Here is a 15580-nt window from a genome sequence, read left to right on the forward strand (position 1 = left end):
AGGATAGCGGGAGGACTCGAGTGAAATACTACACGGCAAACTCCACCTCCTAGTGTGTGAGGCTGAGCCTGGCGCAGCTGAAGGTGGTGTGCAGGACGCGCATGAGCGGGTTATTCCCAGAGGTGGAAGACAGGTGACAGCGATGACGGGGGGTCCGGCCAACCACTCCCACATGTTCTGGTCTTGCCTGGGCTGACCAGATTCTGGACCACGGCCATGTCTGAGATCGTTGGCATTAGGTTGGAGCCATGCCCATTAGTGACCGTCTTCGGTGTATCAAAGCAGCCAGAGCTCCTCGATGGGAGGGGGGCCTTCACCTTTCTCATAGCCTGACGACAACTGCTCGGGTGGAGATTGGAGCTGCCCGATTGGATTCCTGTGGCTTGGAAAAAATAACATTTGCCAATAAGGGGTTGGATGAATGGTTCCATCTCAAGTGGAGGCAGTTCACCACCGTCTTCGAAGACCTGTTCGTGACCCGTTTGCGGGGGGGTTATATCCATTCACACCATCACAAAGAAAGAAATGTTTGCACTGCACCCGCTTACAATCAGTATTACGGTAGTATTGCACTGCGAACTGATGAATCTTCTCCTTTTCTCTTTCTATCTCTAATGCTGTACTTTGTAAATATCAGTTTTTCATGTTACTATTGTGTATTTTTTGATTTTTTTTGTTTGAAATGAAACCCTTCAATAAAAATACTTTTTTTAAAAAGAAAAACGTTTTGTGATTGAAAAGCACTAACGCAGAGAATTCCCTTTTGTTAATTAACTGGGGATATTGGCGTAACATTAAAAAGCCTGAAGGTGGTATTCTGAGATACTGTGCTGAAAACAGATACTGTGCTGAAAACATTCATTTATCTTTTTAGGATTTCAGACCTCATTGAGAAGGAGACTGAGGAGTACCATAAAGCTGACCCTGATCCCTTTGATGATAGGCACCCAGGTAAGCTTGATCTTTTGCATTTAAATAGTTGCAGTGGCATCAGCTGATCCTCTGGCCGAATCTATTGAACTGCCATGCCATTGAACTGCAGCGATAGCAGAGACCAACAAATACGGAGTGTTTGCTAATACATGTGCTTATTCAGCAGCCGGATCCAACCGAACATCGCGTATAATGCGTATAACAAGTCATTATTGGGATAAATGTTGCACTTAGTGTCCGGTGAAATGTTTAGCTTGGATTAACAATAAACATTCAGTGAGTTGAGCTCTAGTGCTGCATTCTGAAAGCAGTTCATCATTATTCCCTGATTGTAGTTCTGACTATTAACTGGACTTCATTTCTAGTTCGCTTGGTGGCTAATGGTTTCTATTTTTTATATGTATATATTATTGAAAATTTTCCAATTAAGGGGCAGTTTAGCCACCTACCCTGCACATCTTTGGGCTGTGGGGGTGAGACCCACGCAGACACGGGAGAATGTGAAAACTCCACACTGACCGTGACGTAGGGCTGGGATCGAACACGGGTCCTTGGTACCGTGAGGCAGCAGTGCTCGCCACCGTGCTGGCCCTTCTAGAGAGGACATGTGATTTCTGTGGGGCTCGTGTCGCAAAACTCCCAAATAACCAATTGTGTAGTTGTGCTGCTGCTCCATTGTTTCTCAGTTGCATTTGCCCATTGGTAACAAAGGCAACAATTCAAAGGTAGGAAAGGGAAAACGGGTATCAGCAGGTCAGCTGACCTGACATTAATAAGGAAAATGCTGGAATCAATTATGCGACAATTTGATAACCGGGCACTTCAAGACTCATATGCTTGATCAAGTCAACAGATTTGTGGCGGGGAAATATTTTTTGATGAATCTTAGTTTTTTTTTAATTTAAAGTTTCCAATTTTTTTTCCAATCAAGGGGCAGTTTAGTGTGGCCAATCCACCTACCCTGCGCATCGTTGGGTTGTGGGTGTGAGACCCACACAGACACTGGGAGAATGATCAAACTCCACATGGACAGTAACCCAGCTCCTCGGCGCAGTGAGACAGTGATGCTCACCACTGAGCCACAGTGCCGCCCATGATAAATCTTAGTTTTGAGGATGTAGTTAGCAAGACCGCTGAGGGGAAACCAGTGGATGTAGTTGATTTGAATTTTTTTTAAAAAATTGATTAAGGTGCCACTTAAGTGTTTATTACACAAATAGAGCTCATGGCAATATATTAGTATGCATTGAGGGTTGGTTAATGGACAGAAAACAAAGTAGGGTTGAATGGCCTGTAACTAATAGGGTGACACAAGGATCAATGGTTATGCCTCTGCTACTTACAATCTCAATGTGGAGATGCCGGCATTGGACTGGGGTGAGCACAGTAAGAAGTCTTACAACACCAGGTTAAAGTCCAACAGGTTTGTTTCAAACACGAGCTTTCGGAGCACTGCTCCTTCCTCAGGTGAATGGAGAGGTATGTTCCAGAAACATTTATATAGACAAAGTCAGAGATGCCGGACAATGCTTGGAATGCGAGCATTAGCAGGTAATCAAATCGTTACAGCTCCAGAGAGAGGGATAATCCCAGGTTAAAGAGGTGTGAATTGTCTCAAGACAGAACAGTTGGTGGAATTTTGCAAGTCCAGGCCAGATGGTGGGGGATGAATGTAATGCGACACGAATCCAAGATCCCGGTTGAGGCCGCACTCATGCGTGCGGAATTTAGCTATAAGTTTTTGCTCGGCAATTGGATTGGATTGGATTTGTTTATTGTCACGTGTACCGAGGTACAGTGAAAAGTATTTTTCTGCAAGCAGCTCAACAGATCATTCAGTACATGGGAAGAAAAGGGAATTAAACAGAATACAAGAAAATACATGAGAATACATAATAGGGCAACACAATATATACAATGTACTACATAAGCATTGGCATCGGATGAAGCAGACACGGGTGTAGTGTTAATGAGGTCAGTCCATAAGAGGGTCATTTAGGAGTCTGGTGACAGTGGGGAAGAAGCTGTTTTTGAGTCTGTTCATCCGTGTTCTCAGACTTCTGAATCTCCTGCCCGATGGAAGAAGTTGGAAAAGTGAGTAAGCCGGGTGGGAGGGATCCTTGATTATGCTGCCTGCTTTCCCCCGGCAGCGGGAGGTGTAGATGGAATCAATGGATGGGAGGCAGGTTCGTGTGATGGACTGGGCGGTGTTCACGACTCTCTGAAGTTCCTTGCGGTCCTGGGCCGAGCAGTTGCCATACCAGGCTGTGATGCAGCCCGATAGGATGCTCTCTATAGTGCATCTGTAAAAGTTGGTACGGGTTAATGTGGACATGCCGAATTTCCTTAGTTTCCGGAGGAAGTAAAGGCGCTGTTGTGCTTTCTTGGTGATAGCGTCGACATGAGTGGACCAGGATAGATTTTTGGTGATGTGCACCCCTAGGAATTTGAAACTGCTCACCATCTCTACCTCGGCTCCGTTGATTCTGACAGGGGTGTGCACAGTACTTTGCTTCCTGAAGTCGATGACCAGCTCTTTAGTTTTGCTGGCATTAAGGGAGAGATTGTTGTCGCTGCACCACTCCACTAGGTTCTCTATCTCCCTCCTGTATTCGGACTCGTCGTTATTCGAGATCCGGCCCACTATGGTCGTATCGTCAGCAAACTTGTAGATGGAGATGGAACCAAGTTTTGCCATGCAGTCGTGTGTGTACGGGGAGTAGAGTAGGGGGCTAAGTACACAGCCTTGTGGGGCACCGGTATTGAGGACTATTGTGGAGGAGGTGTTGGTGTTCATTCTTACTGATTGTGGTCTGTTGGTCAGAAAGTCAAGGATCCAGTTGCAGAGTGGAGAGCCAAGTCCTAGGTTTTGGAGCTTTGATATGAGCTTGGCTGGGATTATGGTGTTGAAGGCGGAGCTGTAGTCAATAAATAGGAGTCTGATGTAGGAGTCCTTGTTTTCGAGATGCTCTAGGGATGAGTGTAGGGCCAGGGAAATGGCGTCTGATGTGGACCGGTTGCGACGGTATGCGAATTGAAGTGGGTCAAGGCGTTCCGGGAGTATGGAGGTGATGCGCTTCATGATCAGCCTCTCGAAGCACTTCATTACAACTGATGTCAGGGCCACCGGGCGGTAGTCATTGAGGCACGTTGCCTGGTTCTTCTTTGGTACCGGTATGATGGTGGTCTTCTTGAAGCAGGTGGGGACCTCGGAGTGGAGTAGGGACAGGTTAAAGATGTCTGTGAATACCTCTGTCAGCTGGTCTGCGCAGGCTCTGAGTGCACGACCGGTGATCCCGTCCGGGCCCATCGCCTTCCGTGGGTTCACTTTCAGGAAGGCCGATCTGACTTCGGAAACTGTGATGGTGGGTATGGGTGAATTATGGGTTGCTGGGGCACTCGATAGCGGATTGTTGGTTACCTGCTCAAACCGAGCATAGAATGCATTAAGTTCATCGGGGAGGGGTGCACTGCTGCCAGAGATACTGCTCGGCTTCGCTTCGTAGCCCGTTATGTTGCTTAGTCCTTGCCACAACCGCCGAGAGTCTGTCTGTGACTCTAGTTTAGTTTGATATTCTCTCTTGGCATCTCGGATGGCTTTGCGGAGGTCGTACCTGGATTTCTTGTATAGGACAGGGTCGTCTGCCTTGAACGCCTCAGATCTGTCCTTCAGTAGGGAGTCAATCTCGCGGTTGAGCCATGGTTTCCGGTTGGGGAACGTACGTACTGCTTTCTTTGGCACGCAGTCGTCCACACATTTGCTGATGAAGTCTGTGACGGTGGTGACATACTCATTTAAGTTAGTTGCTGAGTTCTTAAATATGGACCAGTCCACTGTCTCCAAGCAGTCACGTAAGAGCTCTTCTGTCTCATCGGACCAGCACTGCACAACCTTCTTAGCTGGGTTCTCCCGCTTGAGTTTCTGCTTGTAAGCCGGGAGAAGGAGCACAGTCTTATGGTCTGATTTCCCAAAGTGCGGTCGGGGGATGGAACGGTAGGCGCCCTTGATTTTTGAGTAGCAGTGGTCAAGAGTGTTGTCGCCCCTGGTGGTACAGGAAATGTGCTGGTGGAATTTTGGCAGTACACTCTTGATGTTGGCTTTGTTGAAGTCTCCGGCCACAATGAACAGGGCCTCCGGGTGTTCTGTTTCATAGTTGTTTATGACTGTGTACAGTTCATCCAGCGCCCTCCTCACTTCTGCCTGGGGTGGGATGTAGACCGCTGTGATAATGGCTGAAGTGAACTCACGTGGAAGATAGTATGGGCGGCACTTTACGGTCAAGTATTCCAGGTCTGGGGAGCAGTAGGTCGCCAGGGTCACCACATCCAAGCACCAGGAGGAGTTGATGAGGAGGCAAACCCCTCCACCCTTCACTTTGCCTGAAGATGCCGTGCGGTCCGCCCGGTGAATAGAGAAGCCTTCAGGTTGTATGGCACAGTCCGGTGAGGCGGGGGTGAGCCATGTCTCTGTGAAACAGAGCACACAGCAGTCTCTTACTTCCCTCTGAGAGGTAAGTCTGGCGTTAAGTTCATCCAGCTTGTTTTCAATCGCTTGGACGTTTGCCAGGAGTATGCTGGGGAGAGGGGTCTTGAAATCGCGTTCCTTCAGTCTAACCTGCAGACCGCTGCGTTTCCCTCGCTTTCTCGGTCGGCGGCTGCTGCTGGATGATCCTGGGATCCGATGGGAGACGTCCGCCCTTGTGGAAGGTAGGTGGTTGCATCTGGCGGGGTCCAGGGTGCTGGCGGGGTCCAGGGTGCTGGCGGGGTCCAGGGTGCTGGCGGGGTCCAGGGTGCTGGCGGGGTCCAGGGTGCTGGCGGGGTCCAGGGTGCTGGCGGGGTCCAGGGCGCTAGCGGGGTCCAGGGCGCTGTTTATATTTCCGGGGTCGCGTCTGGCAGGGCCCCGGCGCTGGTTGAGGTAGAGGGGTTGCTGGGGGGGTGAGTTTGCGATCCGGATGGGTCCCGGCGTTCTGTGGGCGCGGGAATACCTTGCAGCGCGTTCGGGTCCTTGTGCGCGGTCTCCGTTGTTTTTGGGGTCCTGGGTCGTGGGCAGGGGCTTCCTGGGGCAGATTGGGCTAGGTCCCATGGTCTGTTCCCTTCCTGGGCGCTCCTGGGGTCGGATTTTGAAGTCGGCACGGTGGGGCCTCCATGTGGATTTTTCTTTCTTCCATCACCAGGTAGGTCGGGTTGCTGGGCGGGCCTCTCCGGGTCGGGTCGCTGGGCGGGTCTCTCGGGGTCGCGTTGAGCCGTGTCTTGCCGTCGGGAGCTCCGGGGACAAGGCCGGGCGATCCGGGGCTGGCGTCGGTTGTTAGGCCGGGTTTGAAGCTCCGAGGCCCGGGTCGGCTCCAAATCGAGGTCGGGGCTTCACTTCCGGTTTGGGCCCGATCTTCTTCCAGGTCACGGAGGTCAGGTCGGGTCGGGTCACAAGGTCTCAAAGGGACTCGGAGGATCTTCAAGCCTGCAAGAGAACATAAGAGAGAGAGGTTAGTAATAATGTTAGCTTTAGAATTAATTTTTAAAAGGTTAGAACGAGTATAAATAAAGTTAAAAGTGGATCTGTTGGGGAGAGCTTACAGAGAGTCGCCTCGCTCCGGCGCCATCATCATGAATTCTGCGTTGTCGCGTGTCCTGAAGGCCGCCTTGGAGAACGCTTACCCGGAGATCAGAGGCTGATCTGAGGAAGGAGCAGTGCTCCAAAAGCTCGTGTTTGAAACAAACCTGTTGGACTTTAACTTGGTGTTGTAAGACTTCTTACTGTACTTACAATCTCAATCAATGATTTAGATGTGGGAACTAAGTGTAATGTATCCACATTTACTGATGGTGCAAAGGTTAGGTGAGAGAGTAAACTGAGGAGACTGCCAACTGGCTGCATGGGTGATGTCATAACCTGCCCCGTCTGGATTTACGGGGTGGGAATGACGATTGTATTTCCGATGTCCCTTGCGAAATATGAGCTTCCCCGCTTACGTTGTCTGAGGGGTTGCGCATTCCCCTCCCCCTTTATTTGGGAGCTGCAGCTTGTTTGTCCCTGAACTTGGCCACTTTTCCCAGCGTCCTTTGCTGGATGCCATTTTAGTGGTCACATTACGTTCACCAATGAACAGCTGCAACTCACTGGACACCATTGACCCTGTTGTTTATGGTCTTCAATCGGTTCACCTTCCCCCTTATTCATGTTCAAGAGGACGCTCCCAGCCTGCTGGGGTGCAATTGGTTGTGCCATTTGCAATTATATTTTTTCCAATTAAGGGGTAATTTAGTGGGGTCAATCCACCTCACCTGCACATCTTTGGGTTGTGGGGGTGTTGCCTTCTTTACTTCAGGGTGAACCACGAGTTGTTTCTTATATCGGCCAAATGACCACACAACCAATATGTTAGCCCAAGAACAGTTTATTAATAACACAAGACAATAACACACGCAGCTCCGTACTAAACTACACCCAACGACTAAGATGACCTTTACTTAACTTAGAGTGACTGGCACTGTGCGAGATAAGGCCTTTATCCGGGTCCACATGGTTGGTTTGGAAGTGATTGGGTTTGTCTCAGCTGGGCTCATCCTTCAGGAATGGCCGCGGGTCCTTGAACTTGGTTGTTCTGCTGCAGTTGGTCGCACACAGGCCAGTCCCAAAAGAGATCTATCTCTAGTGCGCTGGGGTTTTTATCCTTTGTCTCTTTCGCGCCCTTTTGGGCGGTCCTTACTCCGCGTCCAATGGATTGATAGGGTTTTCGATCACCCTCATCGATCTCAGCCAATTAGGGGGTGGATACCTCAATAGTTGGGCAGATCCCAGCTATCATTGTCGCAGGTACATAGGCCTTTCCAAATAAGGTGGGGTGCCGCCGGTTAGTCTGCTACTGTTGTAACTCCTTGATTCAAACTCTCTTGTCCTGGGGGAAATGATGATCGAATCTTAATGGATACAAGTTTCAGCCAAGTCTGGTTTCTATGCGCAATGCACAGAGGCTGTGTACCAAATTGACCACAATTCCCATGGTCCTTTGCAGGTGGCCATTTTACATGGCTACAGGGGTGAAACCCACGCAGACACAGGTAGAATGCACAAACTCCACACGGACAGTGACCCATGGCATGAACCCGGGTCCTCAGCGCCATAGTCCCAGTGCTAACCACTGCGCCACATGCCGCCCCCGCCGCGCTACTTCTGAGTGAGCCCTGTTCTCTACGCTTTGGTGGAGAAGGTGGAAGCCGAGCTAGACAGGTTGGAGAATTTGGACATTATTTGACCAGTGCATTTCGGCAACTGGGTGGCAGCAGTGGTCCCTGTCATAATTGGACGGGACTGTCCACCATGCGAGGATTACAAGTTTTTTTTAATAAACAATTTTAATGGGGTTTTTTCGGCATTGTGAACAGTAGAATTACAGAACGAGTTCTCCGCAAAGAAGTCAATGAATGGTTGCCACCTCCGGGCGAACCCTAACAACGACCCTCTCAAGGCGAACTTGATTTTCTCCAAGCCCAGGAAACTCACTCCCTCCAAGCTAGAAGTATCCGTCTCCGGGCTACAGGGGAAGCAAAGGCCAAGACGTCGGCCTCTTTCTCCCCCTGGACTTCCGGGGCCTCTGAAACCCCAAAAATCGCCACCTCTGGACTCATTGCCACCCTCGTGTTCAATACTCTAGACATGACATCCTCAAACCCCTGCCATCTCCTAAGTTTTGGACAAGCCCAAAACATGTGGACATGGTCTGCCGGTCCTCTCAGGCACTTTGCACACTCTACACCGAAGAATCTGCTCATCCGTGACACTGTCACATGGGCCCGGTGGACAACCTTAAGTTGAATCAGGCGAAGCCTGGCACATGTTGCATTCTCATTAACCCTGTTCAGCGCGTCCGCCCACAGACCTTCCTCAATCTCCCCTCCCAACTCCTCCCATTTATGCCTCAGCTCCTCGGTCTGTGTCTCCTCCGCCCCCAGGAGCTCCTTGGAAATATCTGAGACACTTCCTTCCTCCACCCATCCTCTAGACCAGGAGTTCTCAACCTTTTTTAACCCATGGACCCCTTTTCCTCTTAATTTTTTTTTTGTGGACCCCCATAGCCATTCCTAATCCTTATATTTTGTCCGATGACTAAAGTCCATCTACCTTACCGTGAGGGTTGGAAACGGATTAGCGGTATTTTCGTACGTTGCCAAACTTATTCTAATATGAAAAGTAATGAAAAAAACTTTTTACTGACTAAATTGAATTAAATTACTCTAAAAATAACCAATTCATATCAAATATACACAGTTTCTAGTGATTACTGTGTTAAATCATTCAGTAAACTTGTCAAGGAGAAACGATAGGTGATTTTCACCTCCATTTGTTCTAGGTAACTTTAATTTACGACACTGTCGTACTTGATTGCCATAAACAATTCATAGCTACATGAATATTTCTACTTTTAGTATTTTAATATGGTGTAGATTACTGTAAAAATTTAATTCTCAATAATAACAATTGTTCTGAAGTAGAATTGCTCTATGGACCACTAAAATATCACCGTGGACCCCCAATTCAGTATTTTGTTTTGTGTGGACCCCCAGTAATGTTACATGGACCCCCAGGGTCCATGTGGACCCCGGCTGAGAACCACTGCTCTAGACACTACCCTATCTTGGATCCCCCTTAGTGGCAAGAGTAGGAAAGATGGCATCTGGCTACGCAAAAAGTCCCGCACCTGAATATACTGGAATTCATTCCCCCTCGTCAACCCAAACTTGGCCTCCAGCGCCCTCAAGCTAGGGAGGCTCCCTTCCAAAAATAAATCTCCCATCTGCTCAATCCCCGCCCTCCGCCATACCCGAATGCCACTGTCCAACCTACCTGGGGCAAACCGATGGTTGTCACATATCGGGGACCAGACCGATGCTCCCGTTGCTCCCATGTGCCTCCTCCACTGTCCCCAGATCCGAAGGGTCGCCACCACTACATGACTGGTGGAAAAGCGTGCCGGCGGAAACGGCAGAGGCTCTGTCACCAACGCCTCCAGACTGGCACCCCTACATGAGGCTGCCTCCACCTGCTCCCAAGCCAACCCCCCCCCACCACCCACTTCCTTTTCATGGCGCCAAATAATGGTTACTAAAATTCGGCCCCGATTCCGCTCGAGCATCACCCTCTTCACTCGCGGGGATTTGCCCGCCCATACAAAGCCCAAAATGATCTTGTTCACCCTCTTAAAAAAGGAACGTAAAAATGAAAATGGGGAGACACTGGATCACGAATAAGAACCTTGGGAGGACCGTCATTTTAACTGTCTGTACTCTCCCAGCTAACGACAGCGGGAGCGCATCCCACCTCCGGAACTCCCCTCGCATTTGATCTACCAGCCGGGACAGATTCAGCTTGTACAGTCGACCCCAATCCCGCGCCACTTGTATTCCCAGGTACCTGAAATTGTCCCCAACTAACTGGAACGGCAGCTCCCTCAGCCGGTCCCCTTGGCCTCTCTCTTGAACTACAAACATTTCAATTTTTGTGATATTCAATTTGTACCACGAAAAACGGCCAAATTCCCCCAGGGTCACCATGATTCCGTCCATCTCCGCCATCAGGTCCGAAACGTACAAGAGCAGGTCATTTGCACACAATGAAACACTATGCCGCCCCCCCCCCTCCCCCCGAACCAGCCCCTTCCTATCCCAGACACCTATTCCAAGTGGTTTGAGGTCCACAGAATGACGACAATCCTCTTGCGCACGACCATAGAGAGGCTGTATATCTCTTTCGACGCACGGCATCCCCGAGGTCCTCGTCACGGATAATGGGGCTTTTTTCACCAGTGAGGTGTTCTCAGCTTTCCTGTGACGCCAATGGGATTCGGCATTTGCAGACAGCCACTTGCCACCCACCATCTAACGGGTTGGTTGAATGGATCATGCAGGCTTTTAAACAAGGACTCTGGAAACCAACTTCAGATTTCATGGATACAAGGTTGGCTTGGTTTTCGTTCTCTTATTGGACCAAGCCACATGCAGTGATTGGGAGTGGCCCCGGCAGAGATACTCATAGGCCGACGACTCCATACCCACCTTAGCTTGCTGTGCCCTGACATTGGGGTGAACGTGCAGCATAACCAAGAGCTACAAGAACGTTGCCCTGATTGGCGTCGACCACCCCCCGGGCAATTCTTACCAGGAGACATTGTGTTCATCCACAACTTCGCAGACGGCACTTGATGGCTCCCTGGGACTTTTTTCTGCCAGACGGGGCCGGTCTCCTACCAGGTGGGTCGGTGGCCAGCTGCTGAGGCACTATTTGGATCATCTTCGGTCACGAAGGCTGTACCTTCTTAAAGTTCTTGATGTGCACCTGGTTCCAGATCGTACAGTCCCGCTGTCGGCGTGGTCCACTGTGACACCCCACGTGTGTCTTGACACAGACCTGCGGGATGTCGCCTCTTCAGATTCCGAAATGGACACGCTGCCTTCTGTGACGTCCGATGTGGACTCTGCTGTGCTGCTACTTCCAGCTGACCGTCTGCCGTGGTGTTCCTGTCTGAAACAGAGCTCCGCGATGCGGTACACGCCCTCGAACCTAGCGCCTCGGGTGTAGGATGTTCTGCATGAGCATGAAGAGTCCATCGTATTTCTTCTTCTGCTTCCTCTTCTCTTCCTCCTCCTCATCCACAGCCTTCAGAGGATCCTTCGGACTTTGGAGGGGAAGGGATATCATAACCTTCACCAGCACGGGATTTATGGGATGGGATTGATTGTATACCCTATGGCACTTGTGTACTACAAACTTTCCCGCTAAGGGGGCGGGAGAGGCTCAATTAACATTATAATTAAGACCGGCCTCCTCAGACCTGTTGGGTGTTACCAGGTGCCGTGTACCTTAAACCTTGTAGATAAACCTTTGTTGCATTTGTTACAACTTGGTATGTACTCCCCTTGTCTTCATAAAAAAGGATTATATGCCGGTTAAGTGACTGAGCAAGAATGTGGCAGATGGAATATAATGTGGAGAAGTGTGAAGTTAGCCACTTAGTAGGAAAAATAGGAAAGTAGAGTAGTTTTTAAATGGTGAGAGCTGGGAAATGTTGGCATTCAGAGCAAAATGGGTGTTCTCGTGCATGAATCATAAAGCTACGGGTGGCACAGTGGTTAGCACTGCTGCCTCACAGCTCCAGGATCCTGGGTTCAATTCCGCCCCCGGTGACTGTCTGTGTGGAGTTTACACTTTCTCCCCTTGCCTGCGTGGGTTTCTGGGTGCTCCGGTTTCCTCCCACGGTCCAAAGATGTGTAGGTTAGGTGGATTGGAGTGTAAGAGTAAAGACAGTGTAATTGTATTGGGCCTTGCTCATGTCGTACCTGGAGAATATCCTGGTCTTAGAGTGCAAGTCCACCAAAATTATTACTGGGGTGCATGATTTATCCTATAAAGAGAGATTGAGTATATTCCCTCGCGTTTAGAAAAACAAGAAGTGAGCTAACATACAAAGTTAGGGGATTTGACAAGGTACAAGATAGGAGGATGTTTCCTCTGGATGGATTGTCTGCAACAATGTTTTTCAAACTTTTATGAGCCTGGCTCATATTCTGTAGTCTACAGTAGTGAAGAATGAGAAATGACCTAATTGAAATAGGCATTATTCTCTCAGGACTCTACAGAGCAGATGCAGAATGTGTTTTCCTCAGGTGGGTGGTTTCCAGACTGGGGATATAGTCTGCAAATTTTAACGATTTTAGACATAGATGAGGAGGAATTACTTAACTCAAAGTATTGTGAATCTTTTTAATCTCTAAAATTTACTATCAAAGAGAGTTCTGCAGGCTCAGCCATTGAGCATATAGGAAGACGGAATTGAATTTAAAAAAAAAAAAATCTCCTGGGTCAGCGTGCTGACGTCAGGTGGAGGCGGTGTTTCTCTCTGGGCTCCGGGCATGCTCACTGATGAGTGGGCACAGAAGCACAGCATGCCTGCATTTTTTTTGGCCGGCCGTGGCTATCATTTTTAAAAGCTGGCTGCGGTGGCCGTTGCAGCCATATTCACACGATGGGGAACGCCGCGATGAATGGCTCCGCGACCCTCCTGATACCCACCTGTGCTGTGCTGTATGCTTGTATGAAAAAGACAAATTCCGGAGATCTAGGAGCTCAACGTTTTACAACTTGAAACATTTTAAATTTTTATGAAAAAAGCGCCTGTGTTGCTGAACTCTCTTAAGCTCTGGAAATGTCACTTAACCAGTTTCCCGCAACGGTATCACTTCTGAGATCGATGTGAAATATCAGCATGCCCCCTACATGAAACTCTACATTGGATATTGAGAAGATTAGATTGCTGCAACATAATAGGAAAAATATGCTAGTCTTTGTAATGTGCAATTAATTTGTATCTTTTAGGTCGAGCCGATCCAGAATGTAGACTGGGGCATCTGTTAAAAATACTCTTCAAAAATGATGATTTTATGAATTCGGTAAGTATGTCTATTGCCTATTGTTAAGTAAGTGCAGCGAGCAGCAAACCTGTGCAGAATCAAAGATGAGGCACGACCATTCTTTGAAGCCCAAACTCTTACAACCATAGAATGATACAGTGGTGGAAGGGAAGATGATCAATGATTTCAAAAGAAAATTGGATGAGCATTTGGGGCTGGAGCAGGGGTTTGGAACTGACTGGATTGCTCTGCAGTGTGCCGGCATGAACTTGATGGGCTAAATGGCTTCTTTCTGAGCCAGTCTGACGTTGCACAGGAGGAGGCCATTCAGCCCATCGTGTCTATGCCAGCTATTTGGTAAAGCTGTTCAATTAACCTCATTGTCTGCTCTTTCACTACAGTCCTGTAATTTTTTTTTTCAAGTATTCACCTGATTCTCTTGAATGGTAATCTGTTTCCAACACCCATAATCCCCCTTGTACCCTAACTCACCTCATGCAACTTTGATGAAGCTGTTCTAGGATGCAAGTGAGTTATTCCAGTTTGCAAAACCACTCAAGGTAAACAGAGCGAAAGTAACCACATTCTATGGTAGCAAAGGTTTTTTAAAAACATACGTCAAACTTTTTTAAATTAAGAAAACTCATTAAATATTCTTTTGGTCTTGATGATAAGGTGAGACAGTAGTAATTTGACTTGCTTTACCTTTGAATTTGTAGTGGGTGCTAATTCTGTGACTGAAGGGATTTGGAACCTTGCCTCACAGAGTAAGAGGCAGCAGATTGGTATTGATGGGGACACCATGGTGCACACGTATAGTAAACTTCTAACAGCTGTCATCTTCTCTTATCACTGAAAATAATAGCGTTTGACAACAGAATAGAAGAAAATGCTGAGGAACCTTGCTGGTCTGCTCTCCTGTTCCTCCTGACCAGCTGATCTAAAGTAGCATTGACTTCACGGGGCAGGAATGAGTTTGGGTTGCTTAATCCTGATGTTTTAAACTTCTCCTCGTAGTGGGGGGGTGTTAAAATTGAGGTCGGCAGTTCTGCACATTAGTCTTGAATTCACCACCTTTCAAGAACAGGGCATGTCTTCTGGTTCAGCTATTCTAGACCAGGTGAAACAGCTGGTCATGAAGTTTATCTAGTCTCTTTTTGCAGGATGGAATCTCATGCTGCCATCAACCAATAGAATGGCCAAGGGGTGAAAGAATTTTACAGAAACTTCTATTCTAAGCCTCTGTGCCATTTGTTTGTGAAAGATGAACATACACTTGTTTACGTGTTTTAATATTGTCGTTCCTTATTTCTTCTATCCCACACCCTTGGGCAGCTGGTGAATACTTACGTGATGACCAGTAGAGATCCTTCAGTCAACACTTCAGCGTGCCGTCTCCTGTTGGATATCATGCCAGGACTGGAAACTGCTGTTGTCTTTCAGGAGAAGGTAGGAGGAAGGATGCTGATGAGAGTGAGTGTTTGTTTATTGGGCTGTGTCCAGCTTGTGAAGTATTATAAATGGAAAACCAGGGCACTGCATTCAGCCTGACCATGTACTGGATTAATTGAGGTACTCGCATCTGTCGCGGTATTGATGACCATCTTAACCTGTGAAGTGGTACCCCACAGTCCAAAGATTTGCAGGTTAGGTGGATTGACCATGATCAATGCGCAGGATTATGGGGATAGGGCCTAGGTAAAGTGCCCTTTTGGAGGGTGCATGCATACTCGATGGGTTGAATGGCTTCCTTCTGTACTGTAGGGATTCTATGGACATCACCAGTGAATTATTGGGTTCAACTGTTATCTTCCTCACAGGCCATCTCCCTGTCAAACATCACAAATCCTGACTCCGCATAATGTCTCAGCTCACACACAACAGATGGCCCTTAAGAGAAGTTTGAGCTCAACGTGTAACATAAGAAATAGGAGCGGGAGCTGATGATTCAGCCCCTTGAGCCAGCTCCATCATTCAATGTGATCATGGCTGACCTACCGCAACTCCACCGTCCCACACTATTCACAACTGCCTTAATCCCCTACATTTGAGAGAATTAAACCAACTATAATTTTCCCATTTTGGCCGGTTAATTTTCAGTGTTAATCAAGTTACTTAGAACATAGAACAGTACAGCACAGAACAGGCCCTTCGGCCCTCGATGTTGTGCCGAGCAATGATCACCCTACTCAAACCCACGTATCCACCCTATACCCGTAACCCAACAACCCCCCCCCCCCCCCCCCCC

The 15580-nt window shown here is 48.4% G+C and overlaps 1 protein-coding gene across 1 annotated transcript in view; it reads left to right on the forward strand.

Annotated features, from left to right (window-relative positions):
- Positions 1-15580, forward strand: part of LOC119973172 (DDB1- and CUL4-associated factor 1-like) — a 149766-nt gene that overhangs the window by 26790 nt on the left and 107396 nt on the right. Inside the window, 3 exon segments of the mRNA XM_038810816.1 lie at positions 875-951; positions 13298-13371; positions 14668-14781. Coding sequence (XP_038666744.1) covers positions 875-951; positions 13298-13371; positions 14668-14781 — 265 coding nt within the window.

Source organism: Scyliorhinus canicula, chromosome 11 (genome assembly GCF_902713615.1).
Source record: "Scyliorhinus canicula chromosome 11, sScyCan1.1, whole genome shotgun sequence".
NCBI lineage: Eukaryota > Metazoa > Chordata > Chondrichthyes > Carcharhiniformes > Scyliorhinidae > Scyliorhinus > Scyliorhinus canicula.